Source organism: Mustela nivalis (assembly GCF_964662115.1).
Source record: "Mustela nivalis genome assembly, chromosome: 5".
NCBI lineage: Eukaryota > Metazoa > Chordata > Mammalia > Carnivora > Mustelidae > Mustela > Mustela nivalis.
The window spans coordinates 88,701,984-88,722,414 of record NC_139024.1 but is presented as its reverse complement, the minus strand read 5'-3'; the positions used below and the strand labels follow the sequence as shown (position 1 = coordinate 88,722,414).

General features: G+C 50.7%; 2 protein-coding genes across 6 annotated transcripts; one reads left to right on the top strand and one right to left on the bottom strand.

Annotated features, from left to right (window-relative positions):
- Positions 1-505: 505 nt before the first annotated feature.
- Positions 506-15,144, bottom strand: KLC4 (kinesin light chain 4; the record flags this gene model as incomplete). 5 transcript variants are annotated; one of them, XM_082733106.1, is made up of 17 exons in its annotated part: positions 506-965; positions 2,348-2,411; positions 2,768-2,883; positions 3,355-3,495; positions 4,506-4,614; positions 4,777-4,847; positions 5,044-5,096; positions 5,597-5,696; positions 6,013-6,186; positions 6,384-6,485; positions 8,096-8,183; positions 8,660-8,870; positions 9,480-9,561; positions 11,005-11,235; positions 12,653-12,935; positions 14,445-14,634; positions 14,963-15,040. In XM_082733106.1, 15 exons carry the CDS (start codon positions 12,908-12,910, stop codon positions 915-917), a joined length of 1,851 nt encoding a protein of 616 aa, XP_082589232.1. In that variant the 3' UTR covers positions 506-914. The 5 variants fall into 5 exon arrangements, with proteins under 5 accessions (XP_082589232.1, XP_082589230.1, XP_082589231.1 ...); XM_082733104.1 differs by lacking the exon at positions 14,445-14,634 and having other exon boundaries at positions 14,963-15,144; XM_082733105.1 differs by lacking the exon at positions 14,963-15,040 and having other exon boundaries at positions 14,422-14,445.
- A 95-nt stretch (positions 15,145-15,239) lies between these two features.
- Positions 15,240-20,418, top strand: MRPL2 (mitochondrial ribosomal protein L2). The gene is made up of 7 exons (XM_082733115.1): positions 15,240-15,386; positions 18,167-18,335; positions 18,888-19,029; positions 19,139-19,254; positions 19,331-19,441; positions 19,744-19,817; positions 20,169-20,418. The coding sequence occupies exons 1-7, from the start codon at positions 15,291-15,293 to the stop codon at positions 20,379-20,381; spliced, it is 921 nt and encodes a 306-aa protein (XP_082589241.1). The 5' UTR covers positions 15,240-15,290; the 3' UTR covers positions 20,382-20,418.
- The last annotated feature ends 13 nt before the right edge of the window (positions 20,419-20,431 follow it).

The window sequence follows — 20,431 nt, the reverse complement described above, 5'->3', positions numbered from 1 at the left end:
AAGCAGCAAGGGGTGTAGGAGGCGGGTCAGGAGGAGTCAAGCTTTAGAAGATGGGCCCCAGCTGCTGCTCAGGCCTCCAGGATATGCTGAGAGGGGATGGATAGTGAGTGCCTCATCCCCCTCTGGCTCTGGAGGGCCCCCCAGGCCCGCTTAGACCTCCCTTCCCCCAAGCAGCTGGGAGGAGGAGGGGCAGCCACAGAGGGCCTCACAGGCCGGGAGCAGTGGCGCCAGGACTCCAGGGTCCTGCCACATGGCCACCACATGTCCCTGACAACCCAGTCCATAGCACCTTCTCCTTGGGGTTGAGGGCCTCCTCCCCCATCCCCCAGATGCCTTCCTGCAAGCCCTGCTGCAGAGGATACAAACAGAGGAAGGAAGAGAGGAGAGATCCAAGAATCAACACTTCTCTTGTTGCCCCATCCATCACTGTCCCTTGCCCTTCTGCGAAGGGCCCCAACACAACCCTTGCTCCCTACCCTCTTTGGTCAGGACTCAAGTGGCAAAATGGTTACCTGATTCTTTTATTTAAGAAAAGTGAAATACACGGACCTGAAGTGAGGCAGCAGAGGGAACAAGAGAGGCCAGAGCAAGGCAACTTGGCTGGCCAGCTCCAAACCCTCTGACTGAAAAGCCAGCAGCAGGCTCCATCTCTGAGATGTGTGCCTGCTCCTTAAGCATCTTGGGGGCCTCAGAGCTAGCTACTCTGAAGAACTATGAGGAGAGGGTGTCCTGAGGGTCCTTCCTGAGGGGAATTCCTGAGGAGGGAGCCAAGACCCTAAGGGCAGCAGCAATCTTCTGGTTAACTGCTCTCCCTTCCCTGTCCCACCTTGGGATTGGAAGAGCCAGGAAGCAATAGGGAATGCTGAGAGGGCTGTGGGGGGAGACCCAGCAGACCTGGGGGGGTGGGTTGAATGTCAGCTGCTTGAAGAGAGATCCGTAGTGCTGGCACTGAGGCCCCGGGAGACCTGAAACAGACAACACCATGCCATCAGACCAGGGACCTCGGCTTCCCAAAGACTGTCCCCTGGAGTCTAGCCATTATGTGACTGTGATTGCAGTCTGTCTCTAGAGCTAGGATAGAGCCTGGAACTTGATTCTCAAGCTCTGGGGCTCTGTGTAGTTTTGGCCTTTGCTAGGATGTTCAAGAAGGCCATGATCTAAGGGCACGTGGGTGGTTCAGTCCTTAAGCATCTGCCTTTGGCTTAGGTCATGATCCCAGCATTCTGAGATCCAGCCCCACAGTGAGCTCCCTGCTCAGCGGGAAGCCTGCTTCTCCATCTCCCCTCCCCATGCTTGCGTTCCCTCTCTCTCTGTGTCTCTGTGAAATAAATAAATAAAATCTTAAAAAAAAAAAAAAAGAAGAAGAAGAAGAAGGGATGCCCGGGTGGCTCAATCAGTTAAGCTGCTGCCTTCGGCTCAGGCCATGATCCCAGGGTCCCCAGATTGATTCCCGAATCGGGCTCCTTGCTCCACAGGGAGCCTGCTTCTCTCTCCGTCTCTGCCTGCCACTCTGCCTGCTTGTGTGTGCACTCTCTCTCTCTCTCTCTCTCTCTCTCTGAAAAATAAATAAATAATTTCTTTAAAAATAATAATAAAATTTTAAATTTAAAAAAGAAGGGGCTGGATGGCTCAGTGGGTTGAAGCCTCTGCCTTTGGTTCAGGTCATGATCCCAGGGTCCTGGGATCGAGCCCCACATAGGGCTCTCTGCTCAGCAGGGAGCCTGCTTCCTCCTCTCTCTCTACCTGCCTCTCTGCCTACTTGTGATCTCTGTCTGTCAAATAAATAAATAAAATCTTTTAAAAAAATTTTTTTTAAAAAGAAGAAGAAGAAGAAGAAAGCCATGATCTGGCGGAGAGAGTGCTTGAAAGACCAACATGAATATCAGCCTATATATCCTATACTCTGAACGTGTTGACACAAATGGCCAGTTGCCATTAACATGTCATTACTGCTGTCTCAGATATAGATGACTTAATACTGTTTTTTTTTCTTTTTCCCTTCTCATCTGCCACTGAGTCCCCAAAGCGGAGAATATGGTGGCTGCAGGAGGAAGAACAGTTGGTATCCCCAAATGATTCTTGAATTATCCATAATTCCAAAGTACCAGTTTAGAGAACATCAACTCCTGTTACCTTCCTGATTAATTTATTCACTTCCATCTCTGGCCCAAAACCGTCCCATAGTGGTCACCACCCTAACAAGGTGTCTGCGCGATTCTCTTCTACCCAACTCCAGTTCCCTGGTTGAGTCTTCACCCCAGAAGACTCTCTCCTCTTCCCTAGCTCCCGCAGCACCGGCCCCATGGCTCCCCTTTTTTACTCACCCACCCATATGCTCTTCTCTCACCTGGAGGGGTGCTGCACTGGGTTGATTCAGATAGTTTAAGGAGGCTGCCCGCTTCATGTTGCTGCTGCAGTGCAAAAAGAAAAAACTGAGGCCTCCTTTCTTCCCTGTTAGAGGTCCTAACACTGTGGGCCCCTCGTGCATTGCTGTATGCATCAAATCACAGCCTCCTCACCATCTGACAACCACCCCCCCCCAACACACACACATGCACAATCTCTTAACTTCATCAGTAACCGGCATCTCCTCGGCACCTCTCCCAACCCCTGAGGCACCCATCTTTCCCAAACTCTTTCCACAGGGCCATCCCATCAACCTCCTCCAGGTTCTCTCCAAGACACTTCTCCAGAGATGAAGGGCCAAGAGGAGTTGGAGGCAAGGGTTTACTGATCTGCTTTACCATCTCTCAGTCTCACTGTGTACCTGGAGGGCCGAGGCTCAGTCCCCTGGAGTTTCCTCACCAGGAGTTCGCTGCTTCTACGAAGCACATCCCGGATCTTGCCCAGAGAACCACTCCTCTGCAGGGTCCCACTGCCATCCTGGCAGAGAGGGATGGGGCACAGAAGCTAAGGGGAGCCCATGCAGACAGACTTCCAAGTCTACTGTTCCCATTTATCCTGCACACATCCCACCTCCCCCAAAAGCCTCATGATTGAAATCAAGAGCCCTAGGCATGCCTGGGTGTCTCAGATGGTTGTGTCTGCTTTTGGCTCAGGTCATGATCCCAGTGTCCTGGGATCAAGTCCAGCACTGAGCTCCTTGCTTGTCAGGGAGCCTGCCTCTCCCCCTGCTCATGCTCTCTGACAAGTAAATAAATAAAATTTTAAAAAAGAGAAAGTAAACAAGAGCCTTACCAATGATGGCTTGCCTACCCCCTTGCAAGGGTGGGACAAACTGAACTGGAGTGTGGATTACGTGCTCTCATGTCCTACCTGGGCAGGCCCAGAGCCTCTCCCCATCACACCAGCAGGAGGGAGCCCGAGAGATCAAGGGGTAATAATGAGACTCACCCCTGACCATTCCACGGCCACAGAAGCGTCTTCACCTCCCTCAAACTTCACGCTGCCCCCAGGGCCCTCCTGAGAGGTCCTTCCACTGTCACCTTCCCCAAGCAGCTCAGCCACCTTGGTTTGGCTGATAGGGTCAGTGCCCTGGAAGGAAAAGTCAGGCGCTGGGAATCTGCACTCCTTAACTCCTCAGGCTGGAGCTTTCAGACTTTTTTTTTACCATTAGCCCCAACAGGGGAGACATTTTTCTTTATGACGTCCTAGTACACACATACTGGAAAGTACTCGCGTCTTCTCTTTGCAATGCATTCCTACTTACAGACAGATATCCATTTTCACTATGGTCACACTGAATTGATTTCAAGACCCACTAATGAGGGGCACATGGGTAGCTCAGTCATTAAGCATCTGCCTTTGGCTCAGGTCATGATCCCAGGGTTCCGGGATCAAGCCCCGCATCAGGCTCCCTGCTCAGGGGGGAGCATGCTTCTCCCTCTCCCACTCCCCCTGCTTGTGTTGCCTCTCTCTCTGTCAAATAAATTTTTAAAATCTTTAAAAAAAAAAAAAAGACCCACTAATGAATCATGACCCACAATTTGAGAGACTGACTTCAGGCTCCCCTCAATCTCAACCCCCTCACCCACACCACCCATAACCTTCCTCAGTAACTTCTTCAAACTGTGAAAGGACATGGCTTTCCTTTCAATAGCCCTGTTTAGTGATGTGAATCTTGAACTTGGAGTCCTGACCATAAAGGGCATGGGTAAAAACACACTTAAAAACAACCACGACTGGGGCACCTGGGTGGCTCACTGGGTTAAAGCCTCTGCCTTCCGCTCAGATCATGATCCCAGGGTCCTGGGATCGAGCCCCAAGTCAGGCTCTCTGCTCTGCGGGGAGCCTGCTTCTTCTCCTCTCTCTCTCTGCCTGCCTCTCTGCCTACTTGTGATTTCTTTCTCTCTGTCAAATAAATAAAATCTTAAAAAAAAAAAAAAAAGAAAAGAAAAACCACAACCGCGACTACAAGAGACTCTCACCTCCCTTTCCCTGCTTTCTCCTCGGCCTTTCATTCTTTTGAGACTCTAAAGAAGCCTCGGTGATCCCCCATTCCCTGGACCTACCTTCCAGACCACCTTCCCCTCCTGGTCACTGACCTGTTTCTGGGAGCGTAGGGCACATTCTTCTAGGGTCTCAGCTGCCTCCAGCTTTCCCTGGCGCCTGTACAGAGCTCCGAGGTTTCTCAGAGTAGTGTTCACTGTGGGGCTGTGGGAAGAAAGTGAGGATGGGTTCAGAAGAGAAACAGGAGTGAGAGGGAGCAGAGCCAAGAGAAGGTCAAAGGGCTGAGGGGAAAAGGTCTCAGAGGCCAGGCTCAGGGTTTGGATGGAGGGCACGGGAGGCCAAGCCAGCATCTCACTGGCTGCTCACCTGCTCACTTTGCAGGCCTTGTACCAGCCTCCGTACTCTGTGTAAGGTGTGCCACCCTCTCGGTGTCGGCTCTGCAGAACAGAGGGGGTAAGCCAGAGCTGAAAACACAGAGATGCCTAGGGGCTATGGTGTGGGCTGGGCTAGGGAAGGCACTGGACATCTGGAACTGGTGGTCAGGTGGGAAAGGGTTAAGGAGCTGGACTCATGCAAGGAGGAAGCAAGAGACCCTGGTGGCCTGGGACTCCCCAGGCTGGACACCACACTCACTTTGCTCATTTCCTCCCGCTCCTCTGCATGCATCCAGATGGGCTTGTGGTCATCTAGGAGTGATACACGGATGGGGTGGTAAGGTTAGAGAACAGAGCTAGACAGTAAAGAGGGGAGCCAGGAGACAGAGGCCCATGGAGCTGAACTAAAGTGGTCTGGCTCTGCCTGGGAACCATTAGGGCGTAACCCCTCACCTTTGGTCTGCATTTTTTTAAAGTAGGCTCCACAGGTGGAGCCCAATGTAGAGCTTGAACTCATGACCCTGAGATCAAGACTGGAGACGAGATCAAGAGTCTGACACTCCATGATCCCAGCGTCCTGGGATTGAGTCCCGCACTGGGCTCCTTGCTCCGCAGGGAGCCTGCTTCTCCCTCTGCCACTCTGTCTGCCTGTGCTCACTCTCTCTCTCTTCTCTGACAAATAAATAAATAAAATCTTTAAAAAAAAAAAAAAAAAGAGTCTGACACTCAACTGACTGAGCCACCACCCAGACGCCCCAGGTCTGCATCTCTTCACCACCCTGTAGCTCCCTCCCCAGGCCCACCCCACTCACCATCCACAGACCCAAACTCCTGCACATGCGCACGGGTCAGAATCTCTTTGTAGAGCGTCTCAGCCTCAGCATATTTGCCCTGTTTCAGGTAACAGGAAGCCTGGGGCAGAAAGGCAAAAACACGGGACAGAGACAAGGTCTCAGCAGGGCTCAGGGACTTCCAACTCTTGGTCTCTTTGTGACTTTTCCTAGAGATCCTCCTCAGACTTTCTTTTCTAGCTGCAGGGTCAAGGGTGTTCACTCTGCTCCCAGGAGGCTATGGGACTTCACCTTGCCACTGGAATGAGGCAGAGCCCTCAGCCCCAAAGGCAGCCCCCCAGAGGCACAAAGGTGTCGAGGTCAGCGTACCACAGTAGGGTGCTTTTCCTTCCCCTCCCTCCATGCCCTTCCAGGTTGTTCTTCCCTTCTGCCCTTACCAGGTTGTTCTTGGTCCGGGCTACGTTAGGGTTGTCCGGTCCCAGCTGCCCCTCATAGATAGCCAGGGCCCGCCTGTAATAGCGTTCCACAGCCTCATACTTGCCCTGGTTTTGGCACAACAGGGCCAGGTTGTTCAGTTGCTTTGCCACATCTGGGTGGTCAGTGCCCAGGACCTGGAAGGGAGTAAAGGAGTGAAAGATGGCTACAGCTGTGTGTGTGTAACCCATGTGGGGAGCAAGGGAAGGGAATGACAAGAGAGGGAACAAGGCAAAGAAAGAGGGTTGGGTAAAAACATGAGGGAAGAGGATAGCCTGAAAGAGAGATGGTGGAGGAAGGGTCACAGCATCAGAGAATGAGAGAACACAGGCACCTTTTCTCGAATCTCCAGTGCACGCTGGCAGAGTGGTTCGGCCTCCTTGTACTTGCCTCTTTTGCCATAGAGCACAGCCAGATTGTTGAGTGTAGCAGCCACCTGGGAAGAAAGGCCCGTCCCCCCAGCATCGATGCCTTGAGATCCAGGAGTTCTCCTCCTGCACAACAGGGCCCCACGCTGCAAGACTCCCAAGGGAAGAGGACCGGGGCCAGCCTAACCAGAGGCGAGGGAGGTTCTGAAGGTTCTCTCTGGGGGTGGTATCGCCCTCTAGGGGGATTTGTAGATATTTCTGGAGGTGGGATTTGGTGTGGTTTTTGGTGGCCATGAAGACTGGAGGCACTATCAGCTTTGGAAAGGTAAGGATGGTACAGATGTTCTGTGTGTGTGGGATAACTCTGTTAACTTTGGAGTGTCCGGCCAGACGTCTGAATACCGTGAGCCTTGACCCTTAGCGGGATAGCAAGAGGGGAGCTGTTTTCTCAGCTACATCACCCCTGCCTACCATATAATGCAACATAAGAAATTATGTTCATAATTTTGCAAAATACCTTGTTTGCAAAAATACTTTTTTTCTCATTTTCTCCACTGTGACAATCCATCATTGCTCATTTTCTCATCATATATGAATAAATCTGGCCTGTTGTTACTGAGTCTGACATGGGTTTTTAATCTTGTATCCACCAATTCTCCTGCTGTCATTTTCTTTTTTTTTTCTTTTTTAAAAAATTTTATTTATTTATTTGACAGAGAGAGATCACAAGTAGGCAGAGAGGCAGGCAGAGAGAGAGAAAGGGAAACAGGCCCCCTGCTGAGCAGAGAGCCCGATGCAGGACTCGATCCCAGGACCCTGAGATTATGACCTGAGCCGAATGCAGTGGCTTAACCCACTGAGCCACCCAGGCGCCCCTGTCATTTTCTTTTTAAGTTTACTTATTTTTTTTGTAATCTCCGTGCCCAATGTGGGGCATAGACCCCGATATCAAGAGTCACACGCTCTTCTAAGTCAGCCATGTGCCCCTGCCCTGTCATTTCTTCTTAGTACTTCTTACATCTAGTGTCTTACTGCTGTCAATGTTCTAAATCTAAAGCTGTATTATATCATATTATATGTAAGTTATGTGCTGTATTATGTCTTCTACTGTAGTTGGAGTTAATAGAACTGTTAGCACGTCATGTTTTCATTTCATTATAACACATCCTATGTGTTATTTTATTCTGTTACTTTCCTCATTTTTATATGATAAGGTGACATTCAACATTTTTTGGAATTGTACGTGTAGGTCAGTTACAGTGTCTATGAATCATGCTTCAGGAAAATACTCATTATAAGAAGGACTCATTGTGGGGCGCCTGGGTGGCTCAGTGGGTTAAAGCCTCTGCCTTCAGCTCAGGTCATGATCCCGGGGTCCTGGGATCGAGCCCCGCATCGGGCTCTCTGCTCAGCGGGGAGCCTGCTTCTCCCTCTCTCTCTGCCTACTTGTGATCTGTGTCTGTCATATAAATAAATAAAATCTTTAAAAAAAAAAAAAAAGAAGAAGAAGGACTCATTGTGCCTCAGAGAGCTGAGAACCCCTGGGCTTAGCAAACAGGGCCTGGAAAAAAGAAGCCCTCACAGCTTCTCCCTGAACAGTGAGTGGGCTGAGGGCAGTGGATAAACAAACTAAGAGAAGCCAAAAGAGCAGGAGGTGAGGAGGGCATGGAGTACTGACAGCAGGATGGTCCCGGCCCAGGGTGCTCTCCCGGATGTTGAGGGCATCATTCAACAGGTGGGCAGCTTCCTTATACTTATTCTGGTCCCTGGAAGAGGAGAGAAGTGACAGGGGTTATCCTGAACTATGCCCCCAAGTCATCTCTTTCCTTCCTTCCCTTCAGTATGACTGAGGTACATTTAAGGGTTAGGACCCCCCCGCGAGGAGACAGGAAGCCTAGGGGAGAGCAGTGAGAGTTCACCAACATGCCTCTACGTGGATCCAGAACACTACCATGCAAAGAGGAGACCAGCTATAGGATGCAAGAGATGGAAACAGAGAGGGAAAGAGACCCTCTCAAAGGAGGGAATGGAGAAGAGAAGAGCCTGAGAGGTGACCGGCTCTGAGGTCAAGGGGTGACGTATGAAAAGAACAAGAGTGCTGGTGCAGAGGAAGGCCCCGAGTGGGGTCACTTGGGAGGCCCAGCAGGGAGAAGAGGTACCCTCTGGAGAGGAGGAATGGGAGCCGAAGGTGGATCAAGGTGGGAACCTGGAGGCAGAGCTGGGAGACGAGGCCAGGACTCACCGATACACCAGAGCAAGGATGTTGAGCATGGTTGCGACATCAGGGTGGCCACGGCCAGACGTGCGCTCCAGGTCCTCCAGTGCCTGCTTACAGAGTGGCACGGCTACCTCATAGCGACCCTGGGCTGCGTACTGGATCACCAAGTTGTGCAGGGTCCGCAGCCTTGCTGGGATCTCATATCCACTGTGCTGGGCGCCCTGGCCTCGGGACACTATCCATCCCGAAAAATGAACAGGAGACTTCCTCAGGGCACTTCATCTCCCCTTTGCTATCTGCCCTCTCCACCCCAACCCTGCCTGTGCACACCCCCTGCCACGGCCTCCCACCCCCCAGACCTACCTACCTCTACTGCTATTCCTTCACCCACTCCCTGGTACCTGTGCCCCTCACAACCCCACTTGTTCACCCAATCACTCATTCATTCAACAAACTTTACTCAGTAAGCATGAGCCAGGGGCTGTGTCAGGGATGTGAAAATAAGAAAGACCTGCTTCTTTCCCTCGAGGATTTCATGTTCTTTCACTCCAGGGTCATCACCCCATTTGACTTTGAGCTTCTTACAGGCAAGAACTCTGTCATTCTTAACTCAGTCTCCCTAGTGCCTACCATAGGGCTCAAGACACATTAACTATGTAATAAATATTGGTTAATAATGGGGAGGCTGTGGAAATGGAACCAGAAGCCCAGACTCTACCCTATCTCCAGGGGAAGTGAAGAACATATTTCTGGATGGTGAGCATCCCATATGCAAGGGGGGGCCATATCTGGGACCAGCCCTCTGCTGCCCCTCTTTACCCTCCAACTCCAAAGACAAACTCACAGCCATTGCTGGAGTCTTCTTCCTCCTCATTGGGGAAGAGATCATCCAGGGAATCCTTGGTGGAATCACCCTCCTTCTCCTCCTGAAAGGCAAGAAGCAGCATGGCTAGGCATAGATATCCCCAGCAGCCTCTTCAGGGCCCCTCTAAAGCATGAAATCACTGACAGGTGGCGAAGTCTCTTGTTCGTGTCCCTGCCACTGGGAAGGCTAGCATCTGTCCACCAATCTCAGCCCGCTCTTGTTTGTAAATATCCTTCTTTCACATTGAGAACTTCCTAAGCACCCTCATTCTCTAGCCTCCACACCTCCCCACCCTCCTCAGTTCTTGTAATTATAGCCCAGTGCTGATCCCTGTGTGTTTACACTGATTATATGTCTGTCTTATCTTTCCTGAGGGCAGGGAGTGTGTCTGATCTTATTGACATGTACCCAAAGAGTACCCAAAGCGTCTAGCTCAGCCTTCTCCCCATGATCTGCCACCACTCCCTCTCGACTCAGTGCCCAGCCCTCACTGTCTCACCTACTTCCACATGGGGAAATCTGCTTTGTGCCACAAGCACATCAACCTTGCAGAAACACCTCCAAGCCTCCCACCCAACCTTGTCAATGCGTCCAGCGCAAATCATCACACTTTACCTGGGAGAGATCAGCTCTCCAGCCCTGGAGCCTTATCTATTGACACATTGCCACCCCCAGTCTAGAAAGCTCCTCCTTTCCCCTTCATCATCCATCAAAATCCAGCCCAACTCCTAACCTGTACAATGAAAAAAATCCAACCCAAATCTTACCCCACCCCTGTGTACGACCTCATCTGCAAATCCTTCTCAGGCCATTCCAGTCCCCCCAAATCGATCCTGGAATTCCTCCCATTACTGAACCACTCATCCAGCCCTGAGCATCTGAAGTGTCACATCGTGTCGACGACATTGTGTCATCACACACATGTCCTCATGTGTAAGCGTTGGCCCTGCAGCTCCATTAGGAGCTTGAGAGGACAGGAACTCTCATAGTTCTTTACATCTCCCCCACACACAGACTCTCACACTGCCTATAGCAGAGAGATAAACACCTGACTGTTGAGTGAGGTTTACACTTCATACATCTTGAGAGCAAATTTTAGGAGGGTCTTGCTCTACTGTGCTATGCTTTCCCATGTAGGATTCTGGGCTGGAATTGCCCGGGTGCTTATGTGTCTCCCCCAACCCCAAAACCTCTAACTGGGGAAGCAGGAACTCTGTCTGCCTCAATCACTGCTGCACCCCCCAGCAGAGTGCGCAGCGCCCGACATACACAGCCGTCACGGAACTACGTGCAGACCGAATGAGTTAAGACTGTTTCAGCAGTGCTCCTCTCTGGAGTTGGTGTCAGGACCTGCATTCGGCCAGGTGGGGGCAGGTCGTGCAGCAAGGCCAGTCCCTGCTGCTCATGACCAGTTGCCCCCACGTCTCTGGTGACTCCTAGCTGTCCCCGCAAGACTGGCGACTCCCAGCTACCCCCGTAGTCAGCCTTGCTGGTGCACGCTTACCGCAGTGTGCCCATCCTCATCATACTGGCGCAGCTGGCCCAGGAACTCCAGGTGCTTCTTTTCCTCCTCCAGCTGGGCCACAGCCTGTTCGCTGCGCTGGAGCCGCTGCTGGGTGCCTGCCAGCTCATCCCGGAGCCACTGGTTCTCCTGACACAGCCTCCGTACCTGGGCCCGCAGCTTCTGTTTCTCCGACTCCACTGTGCTCAGGTGGCTGGCCAAAGCCAGCATCACCTAGGTGGGCACATCCCATGAGCGCCTGACTCTGGACTAGAGTGTTCCGGGATTAAGTGGGAGGGGAGCCTACGGGGAGGCAGCAAGACTGGCAGGGGCCAGGAGGCGGGGTTGGGCAGCAAGAGTGCTACCTTCAAAATACACCCTGAGGGGCGCCTGGGTGGCTCAGTGGGTTAAAGCCTCTGCCTTTGGCTCAGGTCATGATTCCAGGGTCCTGGGATCGAGCCCCGCATCGGGCTCTCTGCTCAGCAGGGAGCCTGCTTCCTCCCTCTCTCTCTGCCTGCCTCTGCCTACTGTGATTTCTGTCTGTCAAATAAATAAATAAATAAAATCTTAAAAAAAAAAAAAATACACCCTGAATCCAATTTTTCACAACCTTCAGAGCCACCCCCCTAGGCCAGTTCACCATCACTTCCCACCTAGGTAACTACTACCGCCTCCTCACTGGCCTCTGTTTTGGTCCTTTTTCCTTAGAGTCTGTTCTCAACCCAGCAGCCAGCTAGTCCTTGTAACATGTTAAGTCAGACCACATCACTCCTCTGCTCCACTTTGTAACTTTGGAATACCAAAGTTATTGGTATTCCAATAACTTTCATCTCATTCAAAGTAAAAGCAACATCCTTGTGATGAACCACGAGTTCCACATGATCTGTCCCCTTGGCTCTTAACCCTGCTACACCTTACACTTCATTTTCTCTCTTTCTTTCTCCTTCTTTTTTCTTTTCCTTCATTCTTTCTCTTCCTTCCTTTTAAGATTTTTGATTTTTAAGTAACCCCTCTACTTGATGTGGGGCTCAAACTCACAACCCCAAGATCAAGAGTCTCACACTCCATGACAGAGCCCGCCTGGCACCCTTGCACTTCATTTCCTATTTTGCTTCACCTCACCCGCTCTTACTGCAGCCATACTGGTCCCTCACTGGCCTCACCGGGAATGCTCCAGTTCCGGGCCTTTGTAGGTACTACCCACTCTGCTGTAGATGCTCGTCCCCCATTTATTGTAGGACTCACTCCCTCATCTTCAAATCTTGGCTCAAATGTAAGACTTTTTTTGACCATCATATCTAAAGTTGTATCCTCTTTCTGTACCCACTAGTCACCTTCTGTTTTATTTTTATCCCTTTTCCTTCACAAGTATCACTCTTTGACATACAGAATCCTTTCCTCATTTGTGTATTGTTTGCCTCCTGCAGCTAGAATGCAAGCTCTGAGATGGCAAAGATTTTTGATTATTGCATTCAGTGATATTTCTCCAGTGCCCAGAAGACTTATGCCTGGCACAAAGCAGGGGCTTAATACATATTTACTACATGAATGAATGCAAGCATCTAGGACCAGGCTATCCTAAATGACCCCAAAACTCCAATCGGACAAATGCTCCTCGAAGGGCCACTTGGTATCACTTCCTTCCTCTCACCTGGGCCTCACTCAGTCCCAGCTCAATGTTTTCCATGGAACGTCGCAGCTGCCGGGCCTTCTCATGCACCAGTCCTTCTTCATGGCCTCCCTGCTGCAGACACTCAATGGTATGGGATAGACTCTGCAGGACAGCCTGATGTTCACTGTGTAGGGCCTCCAGCCCTTGGCTCACCAGCCGAGTGCTTCCCAGGATCTCCTCCTGGCTGAGCCGGTGCCCTGCAGGCTCATCCCGCTGCCCCAACACCAGGCCTGACATCTTGGCCAGGGGGACCGTGCCTGGGCTGAGGAGAAACAAAAGAGTTCAGCGGGGGCAAAGATAAGAAAGAGAGGCTCAGCACCTTGATTAAAGGGTGGTAAGAACCCAAGGGAAGGGACAGGAGAGAGTATGGGTGACCTGGTTTAACTGGAGAGAGAGTGACCAGTGGGGAGGGAACCTACGACACTAAACGCAAAGCTAAGGTTGTGGGAAAGAGAGAGGGAGAGGAATTGACTTGAACAAAGAAAGATTATTGAAGGTACAAAAGTGCTGAGATCTAGCAATCGGATTTAGAACTCAGGACAAGAACAGAAAAGTTGTTGGAGGGGCGCCTGGGTGGCTCGTGGGTTAAAGCCGCTACCTTCGGCTCAGGTCATGATCCCAGGGTCCCAGGATCGAGCCCCACGTCGGGCTCTCTGCTCAGCGGGGAACCTTCTTTCCCTACATCTCTCTGCCTACCCCTCTGCCTACTTGTGATCTCTCTCTCTCTCTCTGTCAAATAAATAAAATATTTTTTTAAAGATTTTTTATTTATTTATTTGACACAGAGAGATCACAAGTAGGCAGAGAGACAAGCAGAGAGAGAGAGGAGGAAGCAGGCTCCCCGCCGAGCAGAGAGCCCGATGCGGGACTCGATCCCGGGACCCTGAGATCATGACCTGAGCCGAAGGCAGCAGCTTAACCCACTGAGCTACCCAGGCTCCCAGATAAATAAAATCTTAAAAAAAAAAAGTTGTTGGAAAGAGAGCGTGGGTCAAGAATAGGAAAAGCAATCAGAGGAGAGACAGCACTACAGGAAACATAGAGGTTGTCTGAAACACTGAAAAAGAAACAGGGTTAAAGCAGACAGGAGATACAGGAGATACAGGAGAAACAGTGCAGAGGTTTCAGAAAATAGGAAAGGTACAGGATTCAAAGTTACAGGGAAGAGGGGAAGAAGAAAGGAGCCTTCATTGCAGGACCCGGATGAGAGGGCCCCAGAAAGCTCAAGGTGTTCAGAATGCGTCAGTCTCGGAGCCAAGGCCAGCATCTCCCAACCTAGGAAACTCTGCTTCTTTCCCCACTAGGCCTTCAACCTATACTTCCCCAGATGTCAGGCTCTCTTCCTACTCCCTCCAAAGAGCCTCGTTTCTCACCTTTCCAGTATTCTTACCCGTATCCGGAGCACCACCCTCACCTGTGGCACTCAGGCCAAAGCCCGGAAGAAACTCTTTCAGTAGCCAGGTACTCACAAGGAACTGCCCTGCCCAAAGTCCAGAAGTTCAGCCCTCCCACCCCTTCTCTCACCACTTCACAGCCACCCAGAGGACCTGGCACAGAGCCCTACTCAGGACAAACACCCTCCCTCTCTCTACTTCAGGCCTTCAAAGGCGACCAGCGTCCCTCTTCCTTCAGGAAGCCAACCTCCCATTTCCAGGCCACGGGAAGCTCTTTTCTCCCCAAGAAGGGAATGAGACTTGATCTGAGATCTGCGGCAAGGGGCGTGTCTGAGAAAGGGTGAGGAGGCAGACCTGGTCACTCCTGACCCATTCACTTTCATGGCTTTGTCTCCGTCATGACCACCTACTAACAGGCTCTGAGAGGAGTCACCTTAGGGTGCCTCTCAGACGCCTGATGATGCAGGAAAGAATAGCACGTCTTCTGAGCGGCTGTAGGGTCACAGGGAAACGCGGTCTCCCAGCTTGGGCATGCGATCGAGGATAGTTCCCGGCTGTCGACCTGCCCTGGGGCCCAGGGTGGAGACAGAGTGAGACGGGCGGGGGCGATGGGGGGAGGTGCGGGGGCACCGCCGAGCTCCGCGTCCCGGGCGAGTACCCAGGAGCCAGAGAACGCCGAGGTCAATGAGTCAGTCGGTAGCGCAGGGGGCGGGGCAGGCCGTCTGTCTGTCCTTCTGGACGCCGAGGGGCGGGAAGACTCGCGGGGGGCGGGGTTTTTCGGCTTGTCTGGAGTTGTGTGAGGTCGGCAGGTGGGGCCTTGTCCCTCTGTCCCGGAATGCGGAAAAGAGGTAGTGGGACCTCAACGCTAAGCCCCAAAGTACCCTCAAAGACTCACCCGCAGTCTGTCGCTCTGATTGCCGCCCTTGCCGGTACTGCCCCTTTAAATCCATCATGGCTGCCGCTCGAGGCAATTGTTTTGACGGCTCCGAGGGGCGGAGCCAGCTCCCCAGTCACGCGACCTAAGGGCTGCAGGAGGATTGGCTTTGACCGCGCGCAAGGAGGAAAAGAGGTGTGCATCCACCTTGGTCTCGGGTTCTCTGCCCACCTCCTTACGTCAGGAGAAAGCGACGGCACCGGGATTGGTTAGCGTCATCTAGAGACGCCCGGCGGCCTGGCTCAGGGTCCTGGTGGTGTGCTGAGTCCGGCGGGGCTTGGGTGCCCTCATGGCTCTGAGGGTACTGACTCGCGCTCTGGGCTCCTTGAGCCTGACGCCCCCAGCCGTCGCTGCCCTCGGGCCCAGCCTGCTCCCGGCCGCGCAGGTAATGCACCCTATCTGGAAATGAGGCTGTGTTCGGGCCGCCGGAGAGGGCACCCTGGGATGGGAGGCGGAGGAAGTGAGTCTGATCAGGAATCACGCCCGCCTGGGTCTCAGCCTCAGCTTTCTCTTCTGCAAGTGTTGCTGTCCCACAGGGTCGCTGGTTTCCTCAGACGAGATACTGGAAGTGAAAGTATTTTACAGGTCACTGTACAGGTTTCAGTAATAACCGACATTGAGTCCCAGTCATACGCCAATCATAAGTAATTGACATTTTAAGTAAATCAGCTCCTTTTTTTTAAAGACAACTATCATGACATTTTATTTATTTTTTAAGGTGTTATTTATTTCAGAGAGAGCGAAAGCAATCACAGAGGAAGAGGGATCACAGAGGCAGAGGGAGATGCAGACTCACCACTGCGCGGAGAGCCCAATGCGGGGCTTGATTCCGGGACCGGGATCATGACCTGAGCTGAAGGCAGACATTTAACCAACTGAGTCCTCCAGGCGCCGCCGCCCCCCCCCTTTTTTTTCCCACTTCTTTCAGGTGATGTTATGTACAGTTTCATTGCCAGTATATGCACAACAGTAAGCATAGAACTATAAATACACAATATAATTAACAGTAGAAAACAAAATTGTTACAGGTAAAGCGGAGGGAATATAGAAAAACTATTTCCTGCTGCTCAAAGAGAATTGAAGGGAAAAGCCTATGACAAATCATCCAGTACTCTTGTCCTAAATTCTTTGCATACATTTCTACAGTTTTTTCGATTAAACAAAGAAAGTACAGATAACTCTGTAACAATAGCAAATTGCTTCCCTAATAGCTATTTGCCTTCCAAGTCAAATTCAGTTCATGTTAGGATTTTTTAAAAAGTCAAGATGAGAAATCACTAGTATTCTGGTTCCTGGTGATCTAATTTGCCTTTCACCAAACTGGTAATTTTTTAAAGTTGGCTGCACATGGAAAGAATAGGTGTAGCAAAAGGTGATTTTAAAATTTTGTTAAAATGTAACAGAAAATCACCCTTGAAGTAGTTTTCCAGAAGACACTACAGGCAGCAGCTGAATTATAAGGATTAGCCCTGAAGCCAAGCATAAGTAATTGACATTTTAAATGTCAATTTAGGGGCGCTGGGTGGCTCAGTGGGTTAAAGCCTTTGCCTTCCGCTTAGGTCATGATCCCAGGGTCCTGGGATGGAGCCCCCTCTGCTCAGCAGAGAGCCCGCTTCCTCTTCTCTGTCTGCCTCTTTGCCTACTTGTGATCTCTGTCTACTTGTGATCTCTGTCAAAGAAATAAATAAAATCTTTTTTTTAAATGTCAATTTAACCCCTTTCAATGTCCTTTCAACCCCTATATAAGGTTACCATTACCATTTTACATGAGAAAACTCCTCAGCCGTCCAAGGTCATACACCCCAAGTATTTTTTTTTTAATAATTTCTTTTTTTTTTAAGATTTATTTATTTATTTATTTGACAGACAGAGATCACAAGTAGGCAGAGAGGCAGGCAGAGAGAGAGAGAGGAGGAAGCAGGCTCCCCGCTCAGCAGAGAGCCCGACATGGGGCTTAATCCCTGGAACTTGGGATCATGACCTGAGCCGAAGGCAGAGGCTTTAACCCACTGAGCCACCCAGGCACCCCTAAATAATTTCTTGTTTTGTTTTAAGATTTTTTAATTCGAGGCAGCACACGTGGGAAGGAGCATCAGAGAAAGAGGGAGAAGCTGGCTTCTTGCTCGGCGGAGAGCCCAACATGGGGCTGAATCCCAGGACCCTGAGATCATGACTGAAGCCAAAGGCAGACGCTCAACCGACTGAGTCACCCAGGTGCCCCGTATACCTGGTATTGAAGCTATAAACAGTCTGGCTTCAAAACCTGAGCTGTTGGGATGCTTGGGTGGCTCAGTTGTTTAAGTGTTTGCCTTCAGCTCCCATCATGATCCCAGGGTCCTGAGATCCAAGCCCCATGTTGGGCTCTCTGCTCAGCGGGAAGCCAGCTTCTCCCTCTCACTCTGCCTGCTATTCCCTCTGCTTGTGCTCTTTCTCTCTCTAATAAATAAATAAAATAAAAAAATAAAAAAAAAAAAGCCTGGGCTCTTAACTAACTACTGAAGATGAGTCATTGCTGAGATTAGAGAATGCAGCCCAAAATAACAAGATTAGTAGCCTAAGGTAAAGGTATCCTTCAGTGTCCCTAGGGGGTGATTGGTGAGTCACAGAAAAAAAGTGTAAGTCTTGTTCTTCTGGACCTTTCTGGAGTTTGGCAGATGCATACTTAAAATTCAAAACGAAAGCAACCTCCTCTAAAATGCTGTGAATACAGCAAGGAACAAGACAGAAATGATCCCTCCCCTCCATTCACACCTGGAAAACTCCCAGAAACATAATGCAGAGGAGCACAGGCATTGGTGCTGATGGCATACGAATGTGTGAAAGTTAGCAGCTTTGGAAAAGGAAGTTGTTTAAAGAAGGAAGAGTTACCCAGAGAAGGAGAGTTTTGAGCGAAATTTGGAAGGTGCCCCAAGGAAAGAACATTCCATTGAAGAAATACTTCAGAGGTTAGAGGATCAAATGAGAAGAGGTAATCAACACACATACACCTAGGTAAACTTTCCAGCCTTGTATGTGTGCAAGCAGTGAAGGGTGGAGTTTTTGGATAGTGGGTCTGGGACATTCCTAGAAGGAAGTAGGCTGCTGGGTTTTTACCTTCACCCTTGGTTCTCTGGTGCTTCTCCTTCAGTTACCTTTCAAGTCATAGAGATTTCTGTTTATCTCTAGGTGACAAGGTCTACCCTTCTCCAGCTGCCCTCTTCCTCAGTGTTGCTTCCCGGCCGCCCACTGCTTACCTCCGTGGCCCTTAGTGCGAATATTGTGTCCTGGAAGAGTCGTACCAAGTACACCATTACACCAGTGAAGATGAGGAAGTCTGGGGGCCGAAACCACACAGGTGAGAGCAAGAGCGAGAGGATTTATGCATTAAAGGGGAAAAACATGTTAGGATCCCAGATCTATTTCTTGACAGGCAGAGGAATGTAATTAAAAAGCATTTATTGGACTCCTTCTGCATGTAGTGTGTGTGTAAGAACCAGAGAGTAGAATACAAAGCAACAGAAAGGTATTCTGTGCTCCTAAAGACCATTTAGATAGTTGAAGAAAACCAGATATACACATGAAGTGTACATTCTTCACGTCCTTCAGAAATTTCAACAGCTGAGCACTATTTCCATCATTCTCAGTAAACTTACTGAATTCAGTAATTTGTAGAGATTTTGTCTGGAGGTTTTATATAACTTCAATATCCTATAATTAAGTTTTTACCAAACTCTGTGTAGGTATTTCCCCACCCCCCTTTACCAAGTATTTGCTGTGCAAATACATTATTTTCCACTTGTGTCATAAGGTTAGGCAGTACTGCTTTCTGCACAGGATGGGCCTATTCTTACTGCTGGGAGCTGATTCATCTGACTTGAGTCATGTCTCTGCACTTTCCTGACCACAGGCCGAATCCAAGTGCATGGTATTGGTGGGGGCCACAAGCAGCGTTATCGCATGATTGACTTTCTGCGCTTCCGGCCTGAGCTGGAAACGAAGCCAGGACCATTTGAGGAGAAGGTCATCGTGGTCCGCTATGATCCCTGTAGGCAAGTTTGGGATGTAAGATGATGGTGGTATAGCTGTATGACTGTTCTATGGGTTTTCAGATGTAGGGCTGTCTAGATGGTCTGCTCATATGTCCCTCACCCCAAACAGATCAGCAGACATAGCTCTGGTTGCTGGGGGCAGCCGGAAACGCTGGATCGTTGCCACAGAAAACATGCAGGCTGGAGATGTCATCCTGAACTCTGACCACATAGGCCGAATGGCAGGTGAGAGATGGCTGCCAGATGTGTATGGGCTTGGAGGCTGCAAGGGGTCTGGGGCTGATGAAATTCTGTCTTTTAGTTGCTGCTCGGGAAGGGGACGCACATCCTCTTGGGGCCTTGCCTGTGGGGACCCTTGTCAACAACGTGGAGAGTGAGCCAGGCCGGGGGGCCCAGTATATCCGAGCCGCAGGTATGAGGAAAGAGCTACTTGGGAGTCTTAGGATACCTGAGGCCAAAGGGTACCTGAGGTCCTAATTCTCTGAACCTCTGGGGCCACCTGCGGTCCGCAGGCAGAGAAAAGGAGGGGAAAATCCATGGAAAACGAGGGTGGAGAGGTGCTGGTGTTTTTAACCTCAAACATTGCATGGTTCCTGCTGCGGTGTATCTGCTCCTAAGGGCAAAGAAAGGGCGGGGTATGCAGTATGTCCCCTTATGAATTTGTCCCCACCTCCTCCCTGTGGAGTGTGGCAAAGCTGTTTCTGCCTTCCCCAGGGACGTGTGGTGTGCTGCTACGGAAAGTGAATGGGACGGCCATCATCCAGCTACCCTCCAAGAGGCAGATGCAGGTGTGCGTGGATACAGGTGGGAGGGATCAACAAAGGAGGAATCTTTGGAATGTACCTTTCTGGCCTGGGATAGTTCCCAGGTGTTCCATGTGAGGAACCACCATGAGTTAGGTGTGTCCCTTCCTGCCCTGTGACTAGGCATGCCCTGTCAGGCTGACACTGTAATGAGAGAGGAACAGTGCCTTTTGTTTTCTACCAACCATAGCACCTGCACTCAGGTTCAGTTATGCTGTGGTTTTCTCCTGTCTTCTCCCTTCTTTCAGTGAAAGACTCTCTGCCGAGAGTCACACAGGCAACAAAAACAGGTTCTTCCCCTGTGATGCATTCTTTTCCAACTGCTTTTTTGGTCAGGTTCTGGAAACGTGCATCGCAACAGTAGGCCGGGTATCCAACGTCGATCACAACAAACGTGTCATCGGCAAGGCTGGGCGAAACCGCTGGCTGGGCAAGAGGCCTTCCAGTGGACTATGGCACCGCAAGGGGGGCTGGGCTGGCCGCAAGATTCGGCCACTGCCCCCCATGAAGAGTTACGTGAAGCTGCCCTCCGCAGCTGCCCAAAGCTGATATCCCTGGATTCTAATAAAATCGCCCCCCATTTTTATCTATTACTGTTT

Excerpts from the sequence above, each read along its gene's own strand:
- MRPL2 (XM_082733115.1), top strand. The coding sequence starts at position 15,291 with ATGGCTCTGAGGGTACTGACTCGCGCTCTGGGCTCCTTGAGCCTGACG. Across the intron at positions 19,030-19,138 it reads GTCCGCTATGATCCCTGTAG|ATCAGCAGACATAGCTCTGG; the intron begins GCAAGTTTGGGA and ends CACCCCAAACAG. Across the intron at positions 19,818-20,168 it reads CCTCCAAGAGGCAGATGCAG|GTTCTGGAAACGTGCATCGC; the intron begins GTGTGCGTGGAT and ends TTTTTTGGTCAG.